This window comes from Gasterosteus aculeatus, chromosome 2 (genome assembly GCF_964276395.1).
Source record: "Gasterosteus aculeatus chromosome 2, fGasAcu3.hap1.1, whole genome shotgun sequence".
Lineage (NCBI taxonomy): Eukaryota > Metazoa > Chordata > Actinopteri > Perciformes > Gasterosteidae > Gasterosteus > Gasterosteus aculeatus.
Window position 1 is genome coordinate 14,318,731 of NC_135689.1, and position 18,381 is coordinate 14,337,111.

General features: G+C 44.0%; 4 protein-coding genes across 8 annotated transcripts; 3 read left to right on the forward strand and 1 right to left on the reverse strand.

Annotated features, from left to right (window-relative positions):
• Positions 1-2,303: 2,303 nt before the first annotated feature.
• LOC120829730 (vesicular inhibitory amino acid transporter) lies at positions 2,304-5,951 on the forward strand. The gene is made up of 2 exons (XM_040194097.2): positions 2,304-3,173; positions 3,960-5,951. Exons 1-2 carry the CDS (start codon positions 2,793-2,795, stop codon positions 5,145-5,147), a joined length of 1,569 nt encoding a protein of 522 aa, XP_040050031.1. The 5' UTR covers positions 2,304-2,792; the 3' UTR covers positions 5,148-5,951.
• Positions 5,952-6,292: 341 nt separating this feature from the next.
• Positions 6,293-11,612, forward strand: bpifcl (BPI fold containing family C, like). Of its 4 annotated transcripts, none has more exons than XM_078084517.1 (16): positions 6,293-6,656; positions 6,796-6,910; positions 7,070-7,172; positions 7,278-7,409; positions 8,060-8,215; positions 8,299-8,362; positions 8,469-8,529; positions 8,649-8,740; positions 8,970-9,146; positions 9,236-9,295; positions 9,895-10,062; positions 10,317-10,384; positions 10,459-10,501; positions 10,578-10,638; positions 10,804-10,880; positions 10,999-11,612. In XM_078084517.1, the coding sequence occupies exons 2-16, from the start codon at positions 6,811-6,813 to the stop codon at positions 11,050-11,052; spliced, it is 1,416 nt and encodes a 471-aa protein (XP_077940643.1). In that variant the 5' UTR covers positions 6,293-6,656; positions 6,796-6,810; the 3' UTR covers positions 11,053-11,612. The 4 variants fall into 4 exon arrangements, with proteins under 4 accessions (XP_077940643.1, XP_077940636.1, XP_077940645.1 ...); XM_078084510.1 differs by having other exon boundaries at positions 6,799-6,910; XM_078084519.1 differs by having other exon boundaries at positions 6,581-6,692; positions 6,799-6,910.
• Positions 11,613-11,696: 84 nt separating this feature from the next.
• LOC120829049 (PRELI domain containing protein 3B) lies at positions 11,697-16,529 on the reverse strand. 2 transcript variants are annotated; one of them, XM_040192823.2, is made up of 6 exons: positions 16,390-16,529; positions 15,086-15,254; positions 14,634-14,723; positions 13,788-13,858; positions 13,404-13,506; positions 11,697-13,292 (listed from the first exon to the last, which is right to left on the reverse strand). In XM_040192823.2, the coding sequence occupies exons 1-6, from the start codon at positions 16,419-16,421 to the stop codon at positions 13,176-13,178; spliced, it is 582 nt and encodes a 193-aa protein (XP_040048757.1). In that variant the 5' UTR covers positions 16,422-16,529; the 3' UTR covers positions 11,697-13,175. The 2 variants fall into 2 exon arrangements, with proteins under 2 accessions (XP_040048757.1, XP_077940659.1); XM_078084533.1 differs by lacking the exon at positions 16,390-16,529 and adding an exon at positions 16,176-16,289.
• Positions 16,530-17,061: 532 nt separating this feature from the next.
• atp5f1e (ATP synthase F1 subunit epsilon) lies at positions 17,062-18,343 on the forward strand. The gene is made up of 3 exons (XM_040192824.2): positions 17,062-17,168; positions 17,504-17,628; positions 18,169-18,343. Coding segments are annotated over exons 1-3 (159 nt in total). The 5' UTR covers positions 17,062-17,136; the 3' UTR covers positions 18,171-18,343.
• The last annotated feature ends 38 nt before the right edge of the window (positions 18,344-18,381 follow it).

Here is an 18,381-nt window from a genome sequence, read left to right on the forward strand (position 1 = left end):
ATTACTGTGGCCATGGCAACTATCAGAGATTATTGCTTGCAGTCAGCACTGCACGGCTGTTACACGAGGCTAAGCTCCTTCGTATCTCAGGCCTGCACACACACACACACACACACACACACACACATACACACACACACACACACACACACACACACACACACACACACACACACACACACACACACACACACACACACACACACATTGAAGCGGGCTGCTTGCAAGCAAACACTCCCATCTCTGAGTGTCTCTTGCTGTCTCTTACTCTTACACACACACACATTCAGCCTGAATTAATCCTTCTCTTTGTAGCCTTAGAAGCTAAATTGGTCGCCCCAGCAACCAATCGTAAAGCCCTTTCAAAGAAAAAAAAGGCACACCGAAAACGCATTTTGTCATGATGAATAGAAATATACCGTGTTGGATAGAATTGAAAGTGGGCCGGTGTAATTTTCTGAAAAAGGATTTGTTTTTTTTGGGGGGGGTGTTCAGATTTGCTTAGCCTACTCTGCAACATTTTTCTACATCTTTGTTTAACGTATTTAAGCCGTTCATTTCCTTAGATTTGGGGTGAGGCGGCATGTATTTCGCGTGCTTGCGTTTCCGTGTGCGCGTGTGACATTTGCAGCCGATCGTCTGTGCCCACGTTCGCCCGCGGATCGTGCATGTGATGGGGGAGGGAGATACGCCTCAAGGACTCTCCTTGTGTCGTCACTGTCCTGCAACACACAAACACAGGCGCACAGTCTCTCTCTCTCTCTCTCTCTCTCTCTCTCTCCCACACACACACACACACACACACACACACACACACACACACACACACACACACACGCGCGCGCGCACATACCTCCAGACATGTATGACACACACTCCCTAACAAACACTATGTTGGCCCGAACACAAATGGCAGCTGGCAAAGCTGCGCAAGCCGAGCATGAAAATATGCGGAACTTTCTCTGTCCTCCGGCGGGTTTCTAAATTTAGACCTCTACGTTGTGGTGTTTTTTTTTCTCGCATTCGCGCATTTCTTGGTACACATTCTCGTTTCCAAAATGAATTAATCCCGCCTTGAAAAGACAGATCTACATTAGTTTGACATAAACAACAGAGATGTTCAACGTTTTGTTAAATAAGAGACAAATGCCTTGATTTCCAGCCATCGCCACAGCGGGAGGCATTTCTGAAGCAGGCTGCAAAAAATGTGATGACACTTTTGCTCATCCGTGTCACAGCAGATTATCGAGGCAAACGCGAGGTGCTTCGTATATTCCCGAGGATTAGAGCTGCGGTGGAGAGAGGAAAAAGAAACTCTACCATGGGATTTTTTTCCAATAAAACGGTCTCAAGTATATGCACACTATTATAGACAATAAGGTACATGAAGTCCGTGATGCATCAAGGAAGATTGTTTTCCCTTTTAATTCTATGTGTAAGAAGAAGAAAAAGCGCAGGAGGAGATTGCGCCGTTTTCTCTTTTTTTCTGCGTTTGAGGAGCTGTCCGCGGTGCTGTCGGGGCTCTGTGGCATCTGGCCAGCTGCAGGATGTTCATCACATCAGCAACGAGTTGCATCCCTTCACGGCCTGCCGAGCATGCTCATCTGGAATCAAGCTGTTAAATGAGATGGAAACTTAAAACCTGTACACGTGTGCATTCACAGCACGGGGATCTGAGCAATAAAAAGTCGCAGTCATTTAAATATTTTAATATGAACGTGGGCCGTACATTTTGTGTGGAAATAAGCTACTTGAATCTGTAACAATCAGACATTTATTATATTAAAAAGTTAAAAAGGCAAATATTATGAATGTTATTTAATAAAAACATGTATCATTCTTTAAACATATCCGGCCTTTTGTCTGGGCAGGGAACACCCATGACGCGCGTGGGCCGCTCTCGATTTCAATTTCAAAAATAGTTTACAGTTAAATTGTTGAAATGTTATTTAAAAAAAATTGTAAATACAACGAAAAATTGATGTACGAATAAAGAAAATGTTCTTGGTATTTTTCATGGCCCGTGTGTTAAAGTATCTCAGCTCTGTATGTAGCAGGCCTCACCACGCTGTTCGTTCACTGTCGACCTGTTGACAGAATGTAGCATGAAAGCAGAAAACATATTTGATATCTGCATTCATGCACAATGTCACGAGCAATTATGTATTACTGCTGCCTTTAAATAACCTGTCCGTTTTTTCCTCGTGATCCTCTCCCTCTCTCTTCTTCTCTCTCCATCTCTCTCCCACTCTCTCTCTCTCTCTCTCTCTCGCTCTCTCTCTCTCCCTCGCTCTCTCTCCCTCGCTCTCTCTCCCCTCCCTCTCCCCTCTCTCGCCCCTCTCTCGGTGCTGCAGTCAGTCACAGATTCCCTCGCTGCCACCAAAAGGGACCCACAACTGACACACAAAACAAATGCTAAGGTGTCTTTTTTAGCGACACATGAGGACATACTCTCCGTTTTTGGGGGCGTTTCCCACGCGAGGCGGATGCCGAGGAGTGTGTGTGTGTTTTTTAGGGAGTAATATGGATGAGCAAGCCAAGAGAAGAGGCTGAGGATTTTTCTTTTCACGTTTTTTTTCTTCTTCGGGTGAAGCAGTTTGGCGACCGTCAGAGGGCTCGTGCAGCTTTACTTTGCGACAACGACCGAAGGGGCAACAAGCATGACTTTACAGTAGCGGATCAAACCGAGAACAACCCACCCTGCATGCATCTGCCTCGTTTTCTTCTCACTCGGTGATATCATTTTCAGTTGAAGAACGTGTCTTATTTTTTATTTCTTTGTCCGGGCAAAGATGGCTCACCTAATACGACACAAGCTCTCCAACAAGCTGACCAACGCGGCCCACACGGTCTCCAACAAATCCCAGGCCAAGGTCAGCGGGGTGTTCGCCCGACTGGGCTTCCAGGCCGCCACGGATGAAGAGGGAGTGGGCTTCGCCGAGTGCGACGACTTGGACTACGACTACAGGCACGGGATGCAAATGGATGTCCTCCAGGGAGAGGAGGAAGGGGGCCAGCTGGAGGGAGAGGGGGAGCTGGACGGAGACAGTCACTACCAGAGGGACGGCACCGGCCGTGGGCCCTCGTCCTTAAAGACGGGCGGCTCGCTGGATGAGGACAAACCACAAATCACGACGTGGGAAGCGGGCTGGAACGTCACCAATGCCATTCAGGTAGGCGCGATCGTCGTGCGTGTGCGCACGCAACAGGGTCGCGCTGCGTGGAGCGGGCCTGCGACAGGACCAAGAGTCACCTTGAACCGAACATGTTCATATTATAGGATTTGTATTTCAAGATGCCAGCCTTCTCTGGGCATGCGTATTATTTCGTACAATTCGAGAGAATATAACAGACAATATGTTCAATTTGGTCGAAGGCTTTATATTTTAAATGTTTTAACATAGCTCAATTTTTTTATCATAATTAATGCAGGCTTCAATTGATCGTTTAATTTTTGGTTTGAGAATAAATTCCTTGCAGCCAATGGGTGCTAGAATTGATATATTCAAATCGTTTTATCAGTGGAGCTGCAGGCAGGGCCTGCACGGCTTTGATAGCCCCGCGGCTGAATGGCACCCACGTCCTTATCAGCGTCTCCATCAAATTGAAATCGTATCCAAATTCGTTTAAAAAAAAATTGTCTTTTAAATTCGATTCAGCCCATCGTACACGCTAACGAAGGGCCTGTTTTTCAAGGGCAATGCGAATGAACAACATAACTGCGGGGCGGATACTGGAAATGAATCCACTGCGGTATTCATTTCTGCGTTGCATAGTCACAGAGATTATATATACATATAATATATATATAGAGAGAGATTTTTTTATATATTTATATAGATAGATAGATGTCACAGTTGTTATGTAAGATGTGAGCCCTTGCACGCCTGCGCTGGTTCGGCCTGTCACTGCGATGTGGGCCTCTTCCATTACCGCTCATCTCGCTTCTCTGTCTGCAGGGCATGTTCGTCCTCGGCCTGCCTTACGCCATCCTCCACGGCGGCTACCTCGGTCTCTTCCTCATTATCTTCGCGGCCGTCGTGTGCTGCTACACCGGGAAAATCCTCATCGCGTGTCTGTACGAGGACAACGAGGACGGCATCAAAGTGCGCGTTCGGGACTCCTACGTCGACATCGCCAACGCCTGCTGCGCGCCCCGCTTCCCGGCGCTGGGCGGCCACGTGGTGAACGTGGCCCAGATCATAGAGCTGGTCATGACCTGCATTCTTTACGTTGTGGTCAGCGGCAATTTGATGGTCAACAGCTTCCCGGGCTTCCCGATCTCCCAGAAGGCGTGGTCTGTGCTGGCGACGGTCGCGCTCCTCCCTTGCGCGTTCCTGAAGAACCTCAAGGCCGTTTCCAAGTTCAGCTTGCTCTGCACTGTCGCGCACTTCATCATCAACATCCTCGTGATCGCCTACTGCCTCTCGCGGGCGCGCGACTGGGCCTGGGACAAGGTCAAGTTTTATATCGACGTGAAGAAATTCCCCATTTCCATCGGCATCATAGTGTTCAGCTACACCTCCCAAATCTTCCTCCCCTCCCTGGAGGGAAATATGCAGAAGCCCAGCGAGTTCCACTGCATGATGGAGTGGACTCACATAGCAGCCTGCGTCCTCAAGGGCCTCTTCGCCCTGGTGGCCTACTTGACTTGGGCAGACGCCACCAAAGAGGTCATCACAGATAACCTGCCTTCAACCATCCGGGCCGTGGTGAACCTCTTCCTCGTCTCCAAGGCGCTGTTGTCTTACCCGCTGCCGTTCTTTGCTGCAGTCGAGGTTCTGGAGAAATCCTTTTTCCAGGATGGCGGGAGAGCCATCTTCCCTGACTGCTACGGGCCAAACGGGCAGCTGAAATCCTGGGGTCTGGGACTCCGAATTGGCCTGGTCGTCTTCACTTTGCTCATGGCCGTCTTTGTCCCCCATTTTGCCCTCCTAATGGGTTTAACTGGGAGCCTCACGGGCGCTGGGCTGTGCTTCCTCCTGCCAAGCCTCTTCCACCTGAAGCTCCAGTGGCGGAATCTCCTGTGGCACCACGTCTTCTTCGACGTTGCCATTTTTGTTATTGGGGGCATATGCGCCATATCTGGCTTCATTCACTCAGTTGAAGGACTCATAGAGGCGTACAGGTACAATATCCACGACTGATGTGCTGAAGTTGTCGTGACGCCGGACCACCAAAACATCACTTGACAAAGAAGCTCATGAGGATGATTATTTGTGTGAAATGTACATCTTTTTTTATTTTGCCTTTGTGATAATGTGCAATAATAAACTCTTCAATCATAGTATTAAGTATTCTACTCATTCCAGAAAATGTGTTTTATTGACTGGACAGAGGAATACAGCCTCCGCATGAAAGGGGGGAATAAATACAGTATGTGGGCATTAACAAGCCGGTCCAGGTATCAGTCTACATGCAAAGTTGTCAAAGATCCAGTGAAAGTGTCTACCATGGGTCTTACTGTGTATACGTGTTTATATCTGGGGAATGAAATATGTGAAAAACAATGGAGTGAATATGTAATTATTGGTTTTTGAGCTGCTCAATATATCATTAATCCCACTGCAGAGAGAAAATACCAATGCACCCATCAGATCAGAGGGTGCTCTGTGGAATAAACCATTAAAAAAACGTATGTGTAGCTGTTTAAACAACTTTATTTCACTTTGTTTGCGTTTTTGTGATTTATTTTCCATCTTATTGCTATAGTAGTCCTTGTTGGCTCATTTGTTTTCTTGGTGTTTCGAGTGTCATTCTGGATGAAGTGAATTCAAAGTGCAAGCAAGTGGGTCCTAACTGTGTTATATGAAAAAGATGTCTGTCTGATAATATTCTCTTCCTATTGAACTTGTTAATTGTGATTTAATGGAACTAACCATGGTGTGTGAGAAAAAAAGAGTATTTGTTGAATTAAGAGATAAATAAATTAAGTATTTTATGGCTGGTGATTCTAATGATTCTTTGAAAAGTCCCCGGGATGACGCAGAGGCCTCGCTGGTTTACTTTCTCTTTCAGTTCCACTGTCTTCAAATGTGAAAGCTTCCCTTTTCTAAAACAACGATATGAGCCTGTCGGTTCCCGCTGCAATGTTATTAATGTTAACATTAACCAATCAAAATAATCATTGACAGGTGGCAAAGGTTTCCAAAATCAGCGTTTAGCCGACTGTTTGAAAACCTCCCCCTGTTGATCGTCAATATGTCTGCGATCAGTTGCCTCCAGGTGCACATGTGATGATGAACACTTCCTTTTTATGATAGTTGGAAATTTTAAGAATGAGGATGTTGTTCACATGACTTGTTCCTGTTTAACAACACTGATCTTGGCTATTGAACTTTAACAGTACCAGTCAAATGTTTGGACACATTTTCTCATTCAACTTAAATAAGAAAGTGTGTCCAAACTTTTGACTGGTACATTTTGTTCAACGCTCCTCGTAAAACGTTTGCTTTGTTTTTTGACACACAAGATGGAAGTATTTGAACAACACAAAGTCCACCAATGCTACACACACACCCACACCTTTTTTCAGTAAGTTTCACTTCTCAGTAACACAGGAAATATAAGCTGCTGCTGATCCAAATCATAGAGTCGGCGAGGACGTTTGTTCAGGAGCCGACTTCAAACTTGGCAAAGACGCTTTATTGATTAAGGTGAGTGTTGCAGCATGTGACCGCAGGTACGCTGAGGTACGCTCTAAAACGGCATTTTAGATTTCAGAACGCACATTTCACATTGAAACGTCTCAGAGTTTTGTGGAATGCTTCAACAAGTATTTGGTACATTGCCCAGCAGGAACGCAGCAACATGCTCCAACCCGTGATAGTGGGACTCGTGCTCATTTCCTGCACTTGTGCAGAAAATCCAGGAGTACAAGTCATCTTGACTGACAAAGGACTGCAGTACGGTGAGTCGGCGTGGGATTGTGAGGTTTATTAAAACCAAAAGCAATTGTTTCTCAAGGACTTAAATTGCTTTTCAGCTACGTACGTATTTTTCACAAAACAGTTCAGGAAACACGCTTCATTGAAAATGATTAAAACCGTTTATGTGTTGCTTGTCCCAGGAAAGCATCTGGGTGCAGGATGGATTCAAGAGAAGCTGCCCCTCGTCACTTTCCCCGACATCAACGGTCGACTCCTTGGCAGCATATACTACACGCTATCGGGGTAAGGTCACGTTTGACACTTGGTTTGTTTCATGTCATCACACATTTTCACATTAGTTGGGGTCTGAGTCCTCACGCCGGTCTTTGCTCTCCCCGCGCGCACCAGAGTCACCATAACCAAGTGTGACCTTCCAGAGCCGTCCGTTGAGTTCTATCAGGAGGTCAATGGGGTGAAGACATCCGTCTCGGGCCTCAGTGTTGCAGTAACCGGCAGGTGGACGACACAGTTTGGCCTAATGTGAGTGTCCCCAAATCTCTGCGTTACATTTAAACTGTGACCGCACAGCTGTTCACTCAAGGTTTGTTGGGTTTTCGGAGAAACAAGCTAATCCAGATATCCTTTAAGATTTTATTCTTATGTTGCATCAATGCACCAAGTGGGATTCCTCTATGTGTAACATATGTGGCAATAAATGGCTGCTGATATTGATTCTGATTCTTTATAATATTAAATCATACAATTATAATTCGCAAATTTCACCCTTCAGTTTGACAAATTTACTTAAAGCTGAATTGAGGAACTGAGAATACAATTCTCGCTTTTGTGTTCTTAGTTAAGGACAACTAGAAAAGGAAGTCTCGCCTCAAACAATGTGTCTCTTGTGAGAAACATCATTGCCTTTGAGAGTTAAAGAGAACCGCTCTTTTGCTTTGTTTCTTTTGGTCTTTTGAGGAAGTTAAATTTTTCGGCCTCACTGCATAAGGGTTTTTACCACTACACGCATCTCACGCGATACAGAAAACACTAACATTTTTATAATGCACCCATAGTACGCCATAACCTGAACAAACTATTGAGGTCAGTCTGCTTTCTTGTGTGTACGTCACACCCCCACACACACACACAGGGCCGTGGCTACACCGACTTTGTTTGTGCGTGTGTTTCAGACATGACGGGGGCTCATTCAACCTGGCTTTGTTCAATATGGATGTGACCTCTGAAGTGGCGCTGGGGAAAGATGATGGCGGGCATCTGTCCGTCACAAGTGTCCACTGCAATACTCGGCTTCAAGATGTGAACATGCAATTTTATGGTGGAGCGAGGTACAGTAAGACTCAAGGAGAGGGGGAGGACACAACGAATACTGATGTCCGGATGTGAGCCCTGCATTCTCATTTGTCAACAGCTGGATGTTCAACCCTTTGGTGGACTATTTCAAGGGACATATCAAGAGTAAAATAGAGGCTGCAGTAAGTGTGTACCGTCTTCATATTTGTCGGCTGAGGGTCTGTTTATGCTGTAGATTTTTTTGTAATGACAATTGCAGAACATTTGTATGCTTTCTTTCCTCCCTAGATCTGCCCTGCTGTGGACGAATACATCGCAAACCTGGAGTACCACCTACAGGCCATGAAAGGTACTGCAGCAGCCCGCCTCCTCACAACAAATGATCGTGTTGAAATCAGTTACTTCGTCCAGAGGTCAACAATGTAAATCAACGAATAGATGATTCTTATATTTTTTTACTTTCATCAGTTTCCTTTGATGTGGATGAAAACGTTACTTTTGACCTGCCTCTCATCAGCATACCCATCGTTAATGCTTCTAGCATGAATCTAGGTCTTAAGGTAAAGATGAACACACACTACAAGCTGTTTGCCTTTAGAAAAAAAAATCTTTAAGGCAGATCTTTTAAATAAATGATGACATAACACATAACTATAGGTTAGTGCCCAAGTTATGTCTTGTGGTAATCATTTATTTTAAGAGCTACTGCCAGAACAAAGGGAAATAAAGAGTAACCACAACAAAGAGGGTTTAACAGCTGCAATTGAAATGAAACGTTTTATTTTAAAGGGAGAATTCTACAGCGTAAGACCTCGCATAGACCCTCCCTTTGAGGCCCAGCCTTTCACCGTGGAGAAGCAGCCGGGCTACATGCTGTCAGTGGGCCTCTCTGAGTTTACTCTGAACTCCGCCTCGTTTGCACTCCACTCAGCCGGCCTGCTGCAGACCATCATCACCGACAGCATGGCAAGAGCCCCTAAAGAACACGATGGCAAAACGCTACCTTTCTGCCCTGATATTTGTCCACCGTTAAAAACGCTCTGCTGTCATCTCAGATACCTCCAAACATCCCTGTACACCTGAACACCAGCTGGATGGGTCCTTACGTTCCCCAGGTAAGTGTACATTTGGCAGCAAGGGTTTATTTACTCTCTGGATGAAGGGATTCATGGCAGCAAGTGTCACATATCGTGTAGAGTATTACATTTCAGTGAATCTTTAAACAGTCTCATTCATTGCCGCGTGTCCTTGTGCATGAGCATTTGATTGCAACCTATATAATTACAATATCTCCTGCAAGAAAAAACATTGTATACTGGTGTGGGACGGATTTCTACTTTTATTTTCATAAACCGGTGCAGACAGCAGACGTGCAAAGCCATGGATTTCATCTAATTGCTTTAACTAACTCAATTTTGTCACCACAGAGGTTTAAAACCTTGTCTTTCACATTTTACAGCCCACTTTGATGAACCCCCTTTTATTGTGTTCACTTCCTCACTAGTTTGCCGCCTGCAACATTTGGAAAAATAAATACTTCAATGGGAAGAACCCAAAGGACTATAAAAATCAGCGTATTATAACAGGAGTCCGTCCTTTTCATTGTCTGCAGCTTGTATCTCTCCCTGCTTGGATTTCTGCAAAGTGGAATCTCAACCTTTTGAATCTTCAGCATTTTCTCATATTGCTATTTCTTCTCTCTCTCTTGCTTCAGCTTCCCAAGATGTTTCCCGGACTTCTGATGGTTCTGCAGATCTATGCCAGAGAAGTGCCCATGTTTTCCTTCCAGTCTGGAGTTGTTAAGCTGCCTATTGAGGGCGCTGTTAAAGCTTTCGCCATCCAGCCAAATGGGACCCAGATCCCACTGTTCAAACTCCATGTCGTGAGTACCTATTAGTCTTCATGTCAACAAAGTGGCTGCACAGTGGATATTATATACGTACATTTAAGATAAATTACAACCAATGGTAAGAGTAATGAAATTAAATAAACTATTATCATTTATGAACACTGTTATTTATTAAATATAAATTCTAAAACAAGTTCTCTAATGTGGATTCCCGACATGGACTAAACAGTTGAATGAATGATGAATGATCCTTGTTAGTGGCTGTCATTCAAACCGGTTTCTTTCAGGACTCACAGCTCGGCGGTAAAGTGTGGATTTCTGATGGCAGACTGAAGGGCTCCGTGGCACAGGACAAGTGAGCATCGCCATGTTTTGGAAACATTAAACGTTGGCTCTGTGACATTTCTTTAATATGTTACTTTCAAACAGCTTCACACTGGCGCTGGCTTCGAGTGAAGTGGGAACCTTTCAGGTACACGACAAATGACAACACGCCCCGTGTGCGCTCAAACCACAGCGACTGAAACAAACCACGTTTCTCTTTGCAGACGGGCGCTTTGGAACGCGCAATGAAGGTCGGGCTGTCGCTGGGCTTTGTTAGACTCAACGGTGAGTCTGCTTTTGTGGCCCCTTGGACGAGCCCATGCTATTAACACCATGAACCAGAGCAGATGGATGAATGCATTCTGTCCTTCACAATATGTCGATACAATCCAACAAACTGAACATTACTTCTACTCCTCATTGAGCCCCGAGTTTACCTCTCTGTTTCAGCCGAACTAGGCAAAGGTGCGGTTTTACCCAGAATGAAAAACGCACAGCTGGTCAACACAGTTCTGGGGATGGAAAAGGTAAGAGCTAGTGAAAGATTACTCATGTCGGGTGAATGTTTGGCTTATTGGAGAATAGTTGTGCAATTAGGAGCAGAACGTGTTGTCTGGCTGACCTTTGTCTTTTTTTTATTAACAGGGATTTGTAGCCATCGCGTCAGACGTTCAGGTGTTGCTAGCAGGCGTCAACTAACAATTGGCCCGTTTAACTCACCGAACACGGACGCCCAGCAAACTGCGTTTAAGCTTCATCTGCCATCGTCTGGATTCTGGACTGTAAACGATTCTCAAATCTGGCTACGCAGTATAGAAACATAACGTAGTCTACAGCATTCAAGTCTGTCAGTTAAAACCTGCATTTCCTCTTTGTAAATGTCTCATTTGAGATATTCAGGCTCTAATGGGATTTGTTTCAAACAAGGTATCATGATGCACGTTGTTGGTTTCACCAGCGTTCACAATGTTTCCACAGTTACGTTTAACCACATACGTACTCACAGCGCTGCATGATGGAGGCGTGAGAATTGTACTTGACAGCAATGACACACGATGACCTCTGGATGTAAACTTGAATTTAATGCAAATTGTGAATCCCAGGAATATGTATTGATTTATCTGCATTCAGTGTTACTGTTATAAACATGTACACTTGCTTGGTTTCTGATACACTTCTCTCAGTGTCATTAAGTGTTAGGAGCCAATCACCTGAACATTCCAACAAGGTCCAAGATAATAAAGAAATGTATCCAGGCATCTCTGATTAATTCAGTCCTTTTAGTTTTGAGGGGTGAAAACAGAAGAGTTGACATAAAAAAGAAGAAATTACCACCAAATCAATGAAAGAATGACACCTCTTTATTTTGAAACATTTCAGTGTGCACTCTTAGATCCTTTTACATGTTCACATTCTTGGAATGTAACACCGCCAAAATATAAATATAAGCCTATTTACAGCCACTGTTACTATAAGACTGTTTACTATAGAAAAGCATCACACTTGGGTCATGAAAGGAGACACTGTGGTTACCGGCTGGCTGATGGGTCAGTAATTAGACAGTTGACCCGACTAAATACTGTGATCCTGAGTTGGACCTGATGGAGGACTTGATTATTATTAACAAACATTTAAAAAGCCCAACTGAACTGGAAGCAGGTGTGAAATAGTCTGACCCACTGTGAAAACACGGATCTACCCAACAGACAAATAGCTTTCATTGAAACAAAAACGTCAGCGTAGAAGCGTCCTCATTAACACCCCAAAAGGAGGGAAGAGCAGGAAAGGCCAAACAAGGACAGTGATGTTGCCTCTGTCTTAATGAACTGTGGCGTCTGCATAGCAAACTATGACATACTTTAAAATGATACCATTATACAGGAGTATAAATAAAATGGTTGGGGTATTAAATCAGTGATCCTGAGTGTGACCCTGCAGAGCTCCTAATGCAAAACCGCTCAATGTTCACAACAACTTTATTTTGCAACTCTTCACTTTTAAAGGACGTCCCGCCTTTTTAAGTGCATTTCAGTATACGTGCTGAAAATAAGTTAACATTCAGTATGGACAGTATTACACTTTGACACATCAGTGTAATAAATGATACTAACAACGCTAACAAAGACATAGACTTGTATGGCCAGAATCTAGTCCGCCATGCTGGTAGAAAAGAGTCTCAGGTGTAATGGAACTAGTAACGCTGCAGGAGTATTACAGCGCCATGGAAGTACGCCCACAGACGGTCCTCCCGATCTGGCTGCAGCTCACAGAAAATTGTGAGCAAGTGCATGTGTTTCATCAGCTCGCTGAGTGATCTCACATGGACGTGCAACACGCCTGGAGCACCGACATCAAACAAGTGCTGAAGCAGAGCGTCACTAGAACACAACCTGTTTGCATTTGTGTGCATGAGATCATTTGGTCGGTCCTGTTGTACAAAGTAAGTTCATTAATCCAGAAAGAGTTTGAAACAAGTGACTTCATTTCAGATGTTAGATTTGGAAGAGATTAGAAGAGAACATTGGAGAGGGATGAAGGGGGCTGACAAGACATTGATGAAATGTGGAGGCACCAAGTGAATTAAAAAACTGCAGTCCAATTCAACCCTGTTTGTTATTTTTGACAGTCATCAGTTCAACTCCTCGTCACTGCCCGCGGTCTCGAGTACTGAAGTCGCCCGCGCAGAAGGCAGAGGAGGGACAAACACACAGAAGCAAACGTACGTAGGGCCGACGGAGGGGGCTGGGGTTATTAGGCTGTTTTGGCAGATTAGGTGATTGTTCATGATGGTGGAGAGACCAGCGGGGAGGAAGAGGCGCGGATCATTTGTCTGCGACTGCTGCCACCATCGACGCACGGATAGTACCCCGAGCGGTTGCTGCCAACTCCTCGATCTCTGTGTTCAATCGTCTGATGACCCATTCCATTGCCTCCCGACCCTGAGACAGACGGAGGGAGAGTGTTATAGGACACAATGTGTAATGACATGCTCGCTGCTACAACCAGAGATCCCGAGTGGAGTCATCAGGAGAATTTAAGGGCTGCTTCACCTTGCCGGCGTTTGTAGAAATGGTCTTGGCCATGAGACCCTCGAGGTAGCTACTCAGACTGATACCTTTCACACTGATCTGAGCCTCTTGTGTCAGCACCGTCCTGAGAACGCAATTACACAAGAAATAGTGAGAAAACCGTACACATAAAGTAAAAACCCTTACAGATTTTAAATCCAGTCTATAATCTTACAATAGAAACTACAAAACAATATTGTAAACTTAAGACATAACATGTTTGTTATTGACTTTGAACTAAAACGATATTACTGTCGTAAGCATAAAAACAGGAAGGACTAGAGATAACTAGGAACTAATTATTAACCATGACAATATATATTGCTGGTGACATCTGTCATTCATAAAAGAAAACCTGTCATTTACTTTTCAGGATCCTGTGGATGTGGCTTGTAGGTCAACTTCTCATCCACAGAAACGAGGTTGGTGAAGGAGATCTGGACGGACAAAGGGAAGAATGTAGTATTTACATTGTCTATAAGCATCACAATAAATGTAACAGCAGCTGAGTGAGAAGAGAACTCGACACTGTTGCAGGTATAACTGAGAACAGTAACAATGGTTCCAGCTGGTACGCAGCAATTGTAAGTGTTCGATTTGGAACCTGTGTTTGACAAGTGAAACGTCCCCTGATAAGAGTATCATTAGACAGACCATTCGCCAACTCCACTTAACAGCCTGTGAAAATCCAATGTGATGAAAAGGAGCTTAAAATTCCCCCATACACCATGTAGAGAAAGTCTTCCGAGTCCAGGTCATGTTTAATTTGTTACCTAAACATACGCAAGTCAAACAAATGTGTTGTGTAGGTAAATGGATATCCGAGTAAGCTATCCCCGAAATCCAGACATTGTCACAGACGTGAGTATCAGGAAGTAGACAGTCTTCCACACTGGGGAAGCAGCTAATACGCTGCTATGTGAATGGCTGCTTAATGAAAATCAGATGTCAGAATCAGATGACTGAGGAGACTGCAGCTTAATCAGTGGGCACGCATACAAAAACAAGTCAATATTGTTTTTCCGGGGATATGAAAGTCCTCAGATATCATGTGTTAAGGGTCAAAGTTTCTGAACAGAAATAACCTCCTATAATCAATGAAATGATAATGGGGAGTCCATGTTTTTGTTTTCTATCTTACTGGAACTCACACTTTCGATCACGTTTTTTACAGAAAGTTGATGTATTAACGATGACGACACGCCTACTTACATTTGTGGATTTAAGCTCAAAGCTCTTCTCTTTGGGGTCCACAACAGAATGTTCCTCAACGTAAGTGCACGTTCTCGTTACCCCGATGATCTGCAGGAGAAGGACACAAACCAGGTCAGACAGCTAAATTTGGCAAACAAGTGGGTTGTGAGGACTTTAACAACATGGAGCCCTGACAGTCTTAATATCTCACATAATAATAAAAATAACAATAATGTAGGTTTTCATCTTCTGTGCCTTCCTGCTACTATTGCATTAGTTCCAGCGTTTCCATCAATCAAATCTGTGCAGATCATTTATATACAGCGGCGAACTGAGGCGGTCAACCAGCGGTCAAAGCATACACAGTGAAGTTTTCAAAGATCAGGCCGGCCAGGTGGAGTTCATCTTGAAAAAGCCGGCTATCAATCAAAAGACAGAAGCAGCTGGAACATCTCTCTCATCTCACTTACAGACTTGGCCATGGCGGGAAGCCCCCACTCTGTGCTGAGCAGTCTGGTGCTGTGTAACCGCCCATCGGTGTCCACGCTTCTGTGCAGAACGTCCACACCAAACACACCGGGGTTCATGGGGTTGGGGTATTTCTGCATTGCCGCCTTGGTCACCGTCTCCCACGGATGGCTGTCAAAAACAATATGAACATTTAGGAAGTTCCTAAAGGTCATTTAACACTCAGGGAAAGCGCTTTGTTATATTTACATTATAATACAGGTACACTGCACATCCACCAATTAAACAGGATGCATTGCCATAGTTGACATTGGAGGAAGCCAGACGGCTTAAAAGATAAGTAATAATAAAACAGCATGCTGGAATATCCACATATTTACCAACAAAAAGCTTTTTGAGTTGATGAAGTATGTGCAGGATTCAGGAGGTAAATAGAGAATATGGTCAGTAAGAAAATAATTTCTAAAAAAACGTTCAAATATCATATTGTCAATATTGTTGACTGGCGCAGAATCAAAATGGAGGAATCATAATGATTGACGGACGGGAGGAGGAACGCCCACTCCGCCTTCACCGACCTGCATTGAGGATTTAACCAGAAACGTATAGATATTGACCATTGATCCACGCGTATTATGGTCCGACGTGAACAAAAGTACCGACAACAGAGCGAGTATTGCGGCTTCTGTGCAGCTGGTTCCGTCGTGTGACAGCCGGACCGTTACGCAACATTAACGTAACGGGGACTCCAACTACCGCGGCTCAGCGGCAAAATGTAACGTTAGTCCGCGTGAAGACGCACTAATATCACGGTAATTATACCCGTGTAAGTTAACGTCGGCTTGTTTCTGAAACGTTTCAGTACGCGTTGACGTTTAAAACGACACACACGGCTGAGCGACTAACGTCAACGTACAGTATCTGATAACAAAGTTAGCTTTAAGCTAACAGACAAAACCTTTAGCTAACACTAGCTAAAGCAGCTTAACGTTATGTTACGTATATTAAATACCAACACGTTTGGATATTCGTTCAAACCACTTCAGCCGTAAAGACAAATAGACGTCAACGTTACCGAACGAGATTACTGACATTGTGACGTTCACGACACGTAACGGCGGGCGCTTGTTAACGGTTAACCTTCCCTCACGTAACAGTAACTTATGAGCAACCGTAGCAGCTAACGAGGCTAGCAGCAGCGACCCGGAGGCTAACGGGAACCAGCAAAACGGTTCCACCCGGCCGGAAAACAGGCCCTGAACAGATGTACTTATTACGGCAACGTTTCGGGCAGAAAACTACTCACTTGAAAACGTGCTCTGAAGCCCAGATCTTCATTTTGTCAGGCTTTGTGTCAGGGCTCGGGAGCCGGGTGCAGATGACAGCGTGACCGCGGGGAGGAAGGAAGGAGCTGAAGGAGAAGCGTTAAATGGACCCTGCGCCTGGTGGCCGCAAAAGGAACTGCAGGTAAACATCCAGCACAGTGTTATAATCAGTTCATTTATCGGGTACAGTCAAGTGTCTCTTTGAACTTTTACGTAACTCAAACACTTCTGCTTTATTATACATGTGTACTATTGTTTGGATGAAAACAGCTTGATACGTATTGAATAAATGCGAGTGAGTTTAAGTCAAGTGAATCTGTGTTTGTTTGGTCATTGCATTTTAGATATATGCAACTCTGTTCAATACAGACGCTTATAATGATGGTCCTTTAAATTACTTAATCCTATGTAATTCCAAGTCTACTAAAGGTGGGCTTGAAAAGATGCATGACCCAAGGTAATTTATCATCAGTAAAATTATTTCATACATGCTCTACATACTCGACATACTCTGATGCATTTAAAATCAATCGACTATATAGGATTTCATATCAAATTATTAAAGAAAAAGGTTGATTGAGTTTTTGTATGGAGGAGGGACAAGTGACTGTGGAAGCTGTCAATCATCACCAGAGCTCGTTCTTATTGGGCAGGGAGATGAACGTCGCTCTCAAAACGCGTCATCACGCACATACCCGACCTGTCCTTGAAGCAATAACACGGGCAAGATGGTTGCATACTGGAGACAAGCAGGCCTCAGGTAAAAATATACATCTTACTTCCATGTAAACAGTTAGCTTTGACCAAGTTATGTCGAGAAATATTTGTTATCATAATTAAATACTTTAGCAACATTTTTGTTCTATCTAGTTACATCCTCAGAGGTCGAAATAGCATATCTTTGGTTAGCTGTTAGCATTACCACTCATGGGTTTAGTTAACGTAAAGTAGCTGTTGCATTGCGGCGCTAACGATAGTACAAACGCCTCCGATACGATAATAATGCGTCTTCTGACAACGCATGAGCTATGTTACTTGTCAGTTATGCACATTCACCGTCATTACCTTTTGCATGTATGTGTTTTCTCCCTGCAGCTACATCCGCTTCTCCGCTATCTGCGCTAGCGCATTGCGGGCTGCCATGAAGCCCGAGTTCCAAGCCATCGCTCTGAAGGCCGCAGAAGCCAACGTGAAAGTCCTAAAACCCAAAAAAGCTGCATGTGAGTTCATCACATTTTATAAGTTCCCGGTAGTGGAGTGAGACACGTCGGCACATAGTAACTTTAACACCGACTGCCATGTTAATTGTCTGTGACATTGAGCGGTGACGGTGCAGCTTTTTAGAGGTGGACGATAATTAACGTCAATGATCAAGTGAAAGACGTGCAGCCTGTTATAAAAGCTCTAGAAGAATGATGCTTTCATATACAGTACAGTGACTTTTTTTATTGTGCTGCAGTGTCATTTTGAAAGCGTATTGTAGATTCAATAACCGGTGTCATTTTAATGTTGTCCCTAATGAAGATGATCATTTTTAATTAAATAAGCTATTTTCCTTGTATAGGAAATCTGAGTCTCCAAAGTAATCATTTGAGATTATACATAGTCATCTTTAGGAATTTCTTTCTAGTTTACCTTATCCAAATCATTTTTGGATGCTCGTTTACTGTCCTGAGCCTGAACCTGCTTTTACTAATACAAAGTCCTGTAATGGGGACATTTTCAGTAATGTTTCTTTCCCTTTTCTGTTTTCCCTCCAGGATTTGAGGCTGTGATGTAGCTAGTTTTACCTTAAGGTGTGAGGTCCTTTCACTGTCCAGTCTGGCACACCGGAGAGAAGATAAAAGATGGATGACATCAAGATGACCTAATTAAAAGTTGCTGTATTTTCCCTCATTTGTAATTTAAAAGTGTATTAAAAATTGGGATTGGAAATGCATTGTTTCATTGTTTTTTGGTGAATGTAGTGTTTA

What these genes read in the sequence shown, in the direction of transcription:
- LOC120829730 (XM_040194097.2), top strand. Translation starts at nt 2,793, where the DNA reads ATGGCTCACCTAATACGACACAAGCTCTCCAACAAGCTGACCAACGCG. An exon ending in ACGTCACCAATGCCATTCAG is followed by an intron (nt 3,174 to 3,959) that starts GTAGGCGCGATC and finishes CTCTGTCTGCAG; the next exon opens with GGCATGTTCGTCCTCGGCCT.
- bpifcl (XM_078084517.1), top strand. Translation starts at nt 6,811, where the DNA reads ATGCTCCAACCCGTGATAGTGGGACTCGTGCTCATTTCCTGCACTTGT. An exon ending in CACTGTTCAAACTCCATGTC is followed by an intron (nt 10,063 to 10,316) that starts GTGAGTACCTAT and finishes GGTTTCTTTCAG; the next exon opens with GACTCACAGCTCGGCGGTAA. An exon ending in GGCTCCGTGGCACAGGACAA is followed by an intron (nt 10,385 to 10,458) that starts GTGAGCATCGCC and finishes ACTTTCAAACAG; the next exon opens with CTTCACACTGGCGCTGGCTT.
- LOC120829049 (XM_040192823.2), bottom strand. Translation starts at nt 16,421, where the DNA reads ATGAAGATCTGGGCTTCAGAGCACGTTTTCAA. An exon ending in GCTTCAGAGCACGTTTTCAA is followed by an intron (nt 15,255 to 16,389) that starts GTGAGTAGTTTT and finishes TGTTTTTGACAG; the next exon opens with CCATCCGTGGGAGACGGTGA. An exon ending in TTCCCGCCATGGCCAAGTCT is followed by an intron (nt 14,724 to 15,085) that starts GTAAGTGAGATG and finishes CTTCTCCTGCAG; the next exon opens with ATCATCGGGGTAACGAGAAC.
- atp5f1e (XM_040192824.2), top strand. Translation starts at nt 17,137, where the DNA reads ATGGTTGCATACTGGAGACAAGCAGGCCTCAG. An exon ending in TGGAGACAAGCAGGCCTCAG is followed by an intron (nt 17,169 to 17,503) that starts GTAAAAATATAC and finishes TTCTCCCTGCAG; the next exon opens with CTACATCCGCTTCTCCGCTA.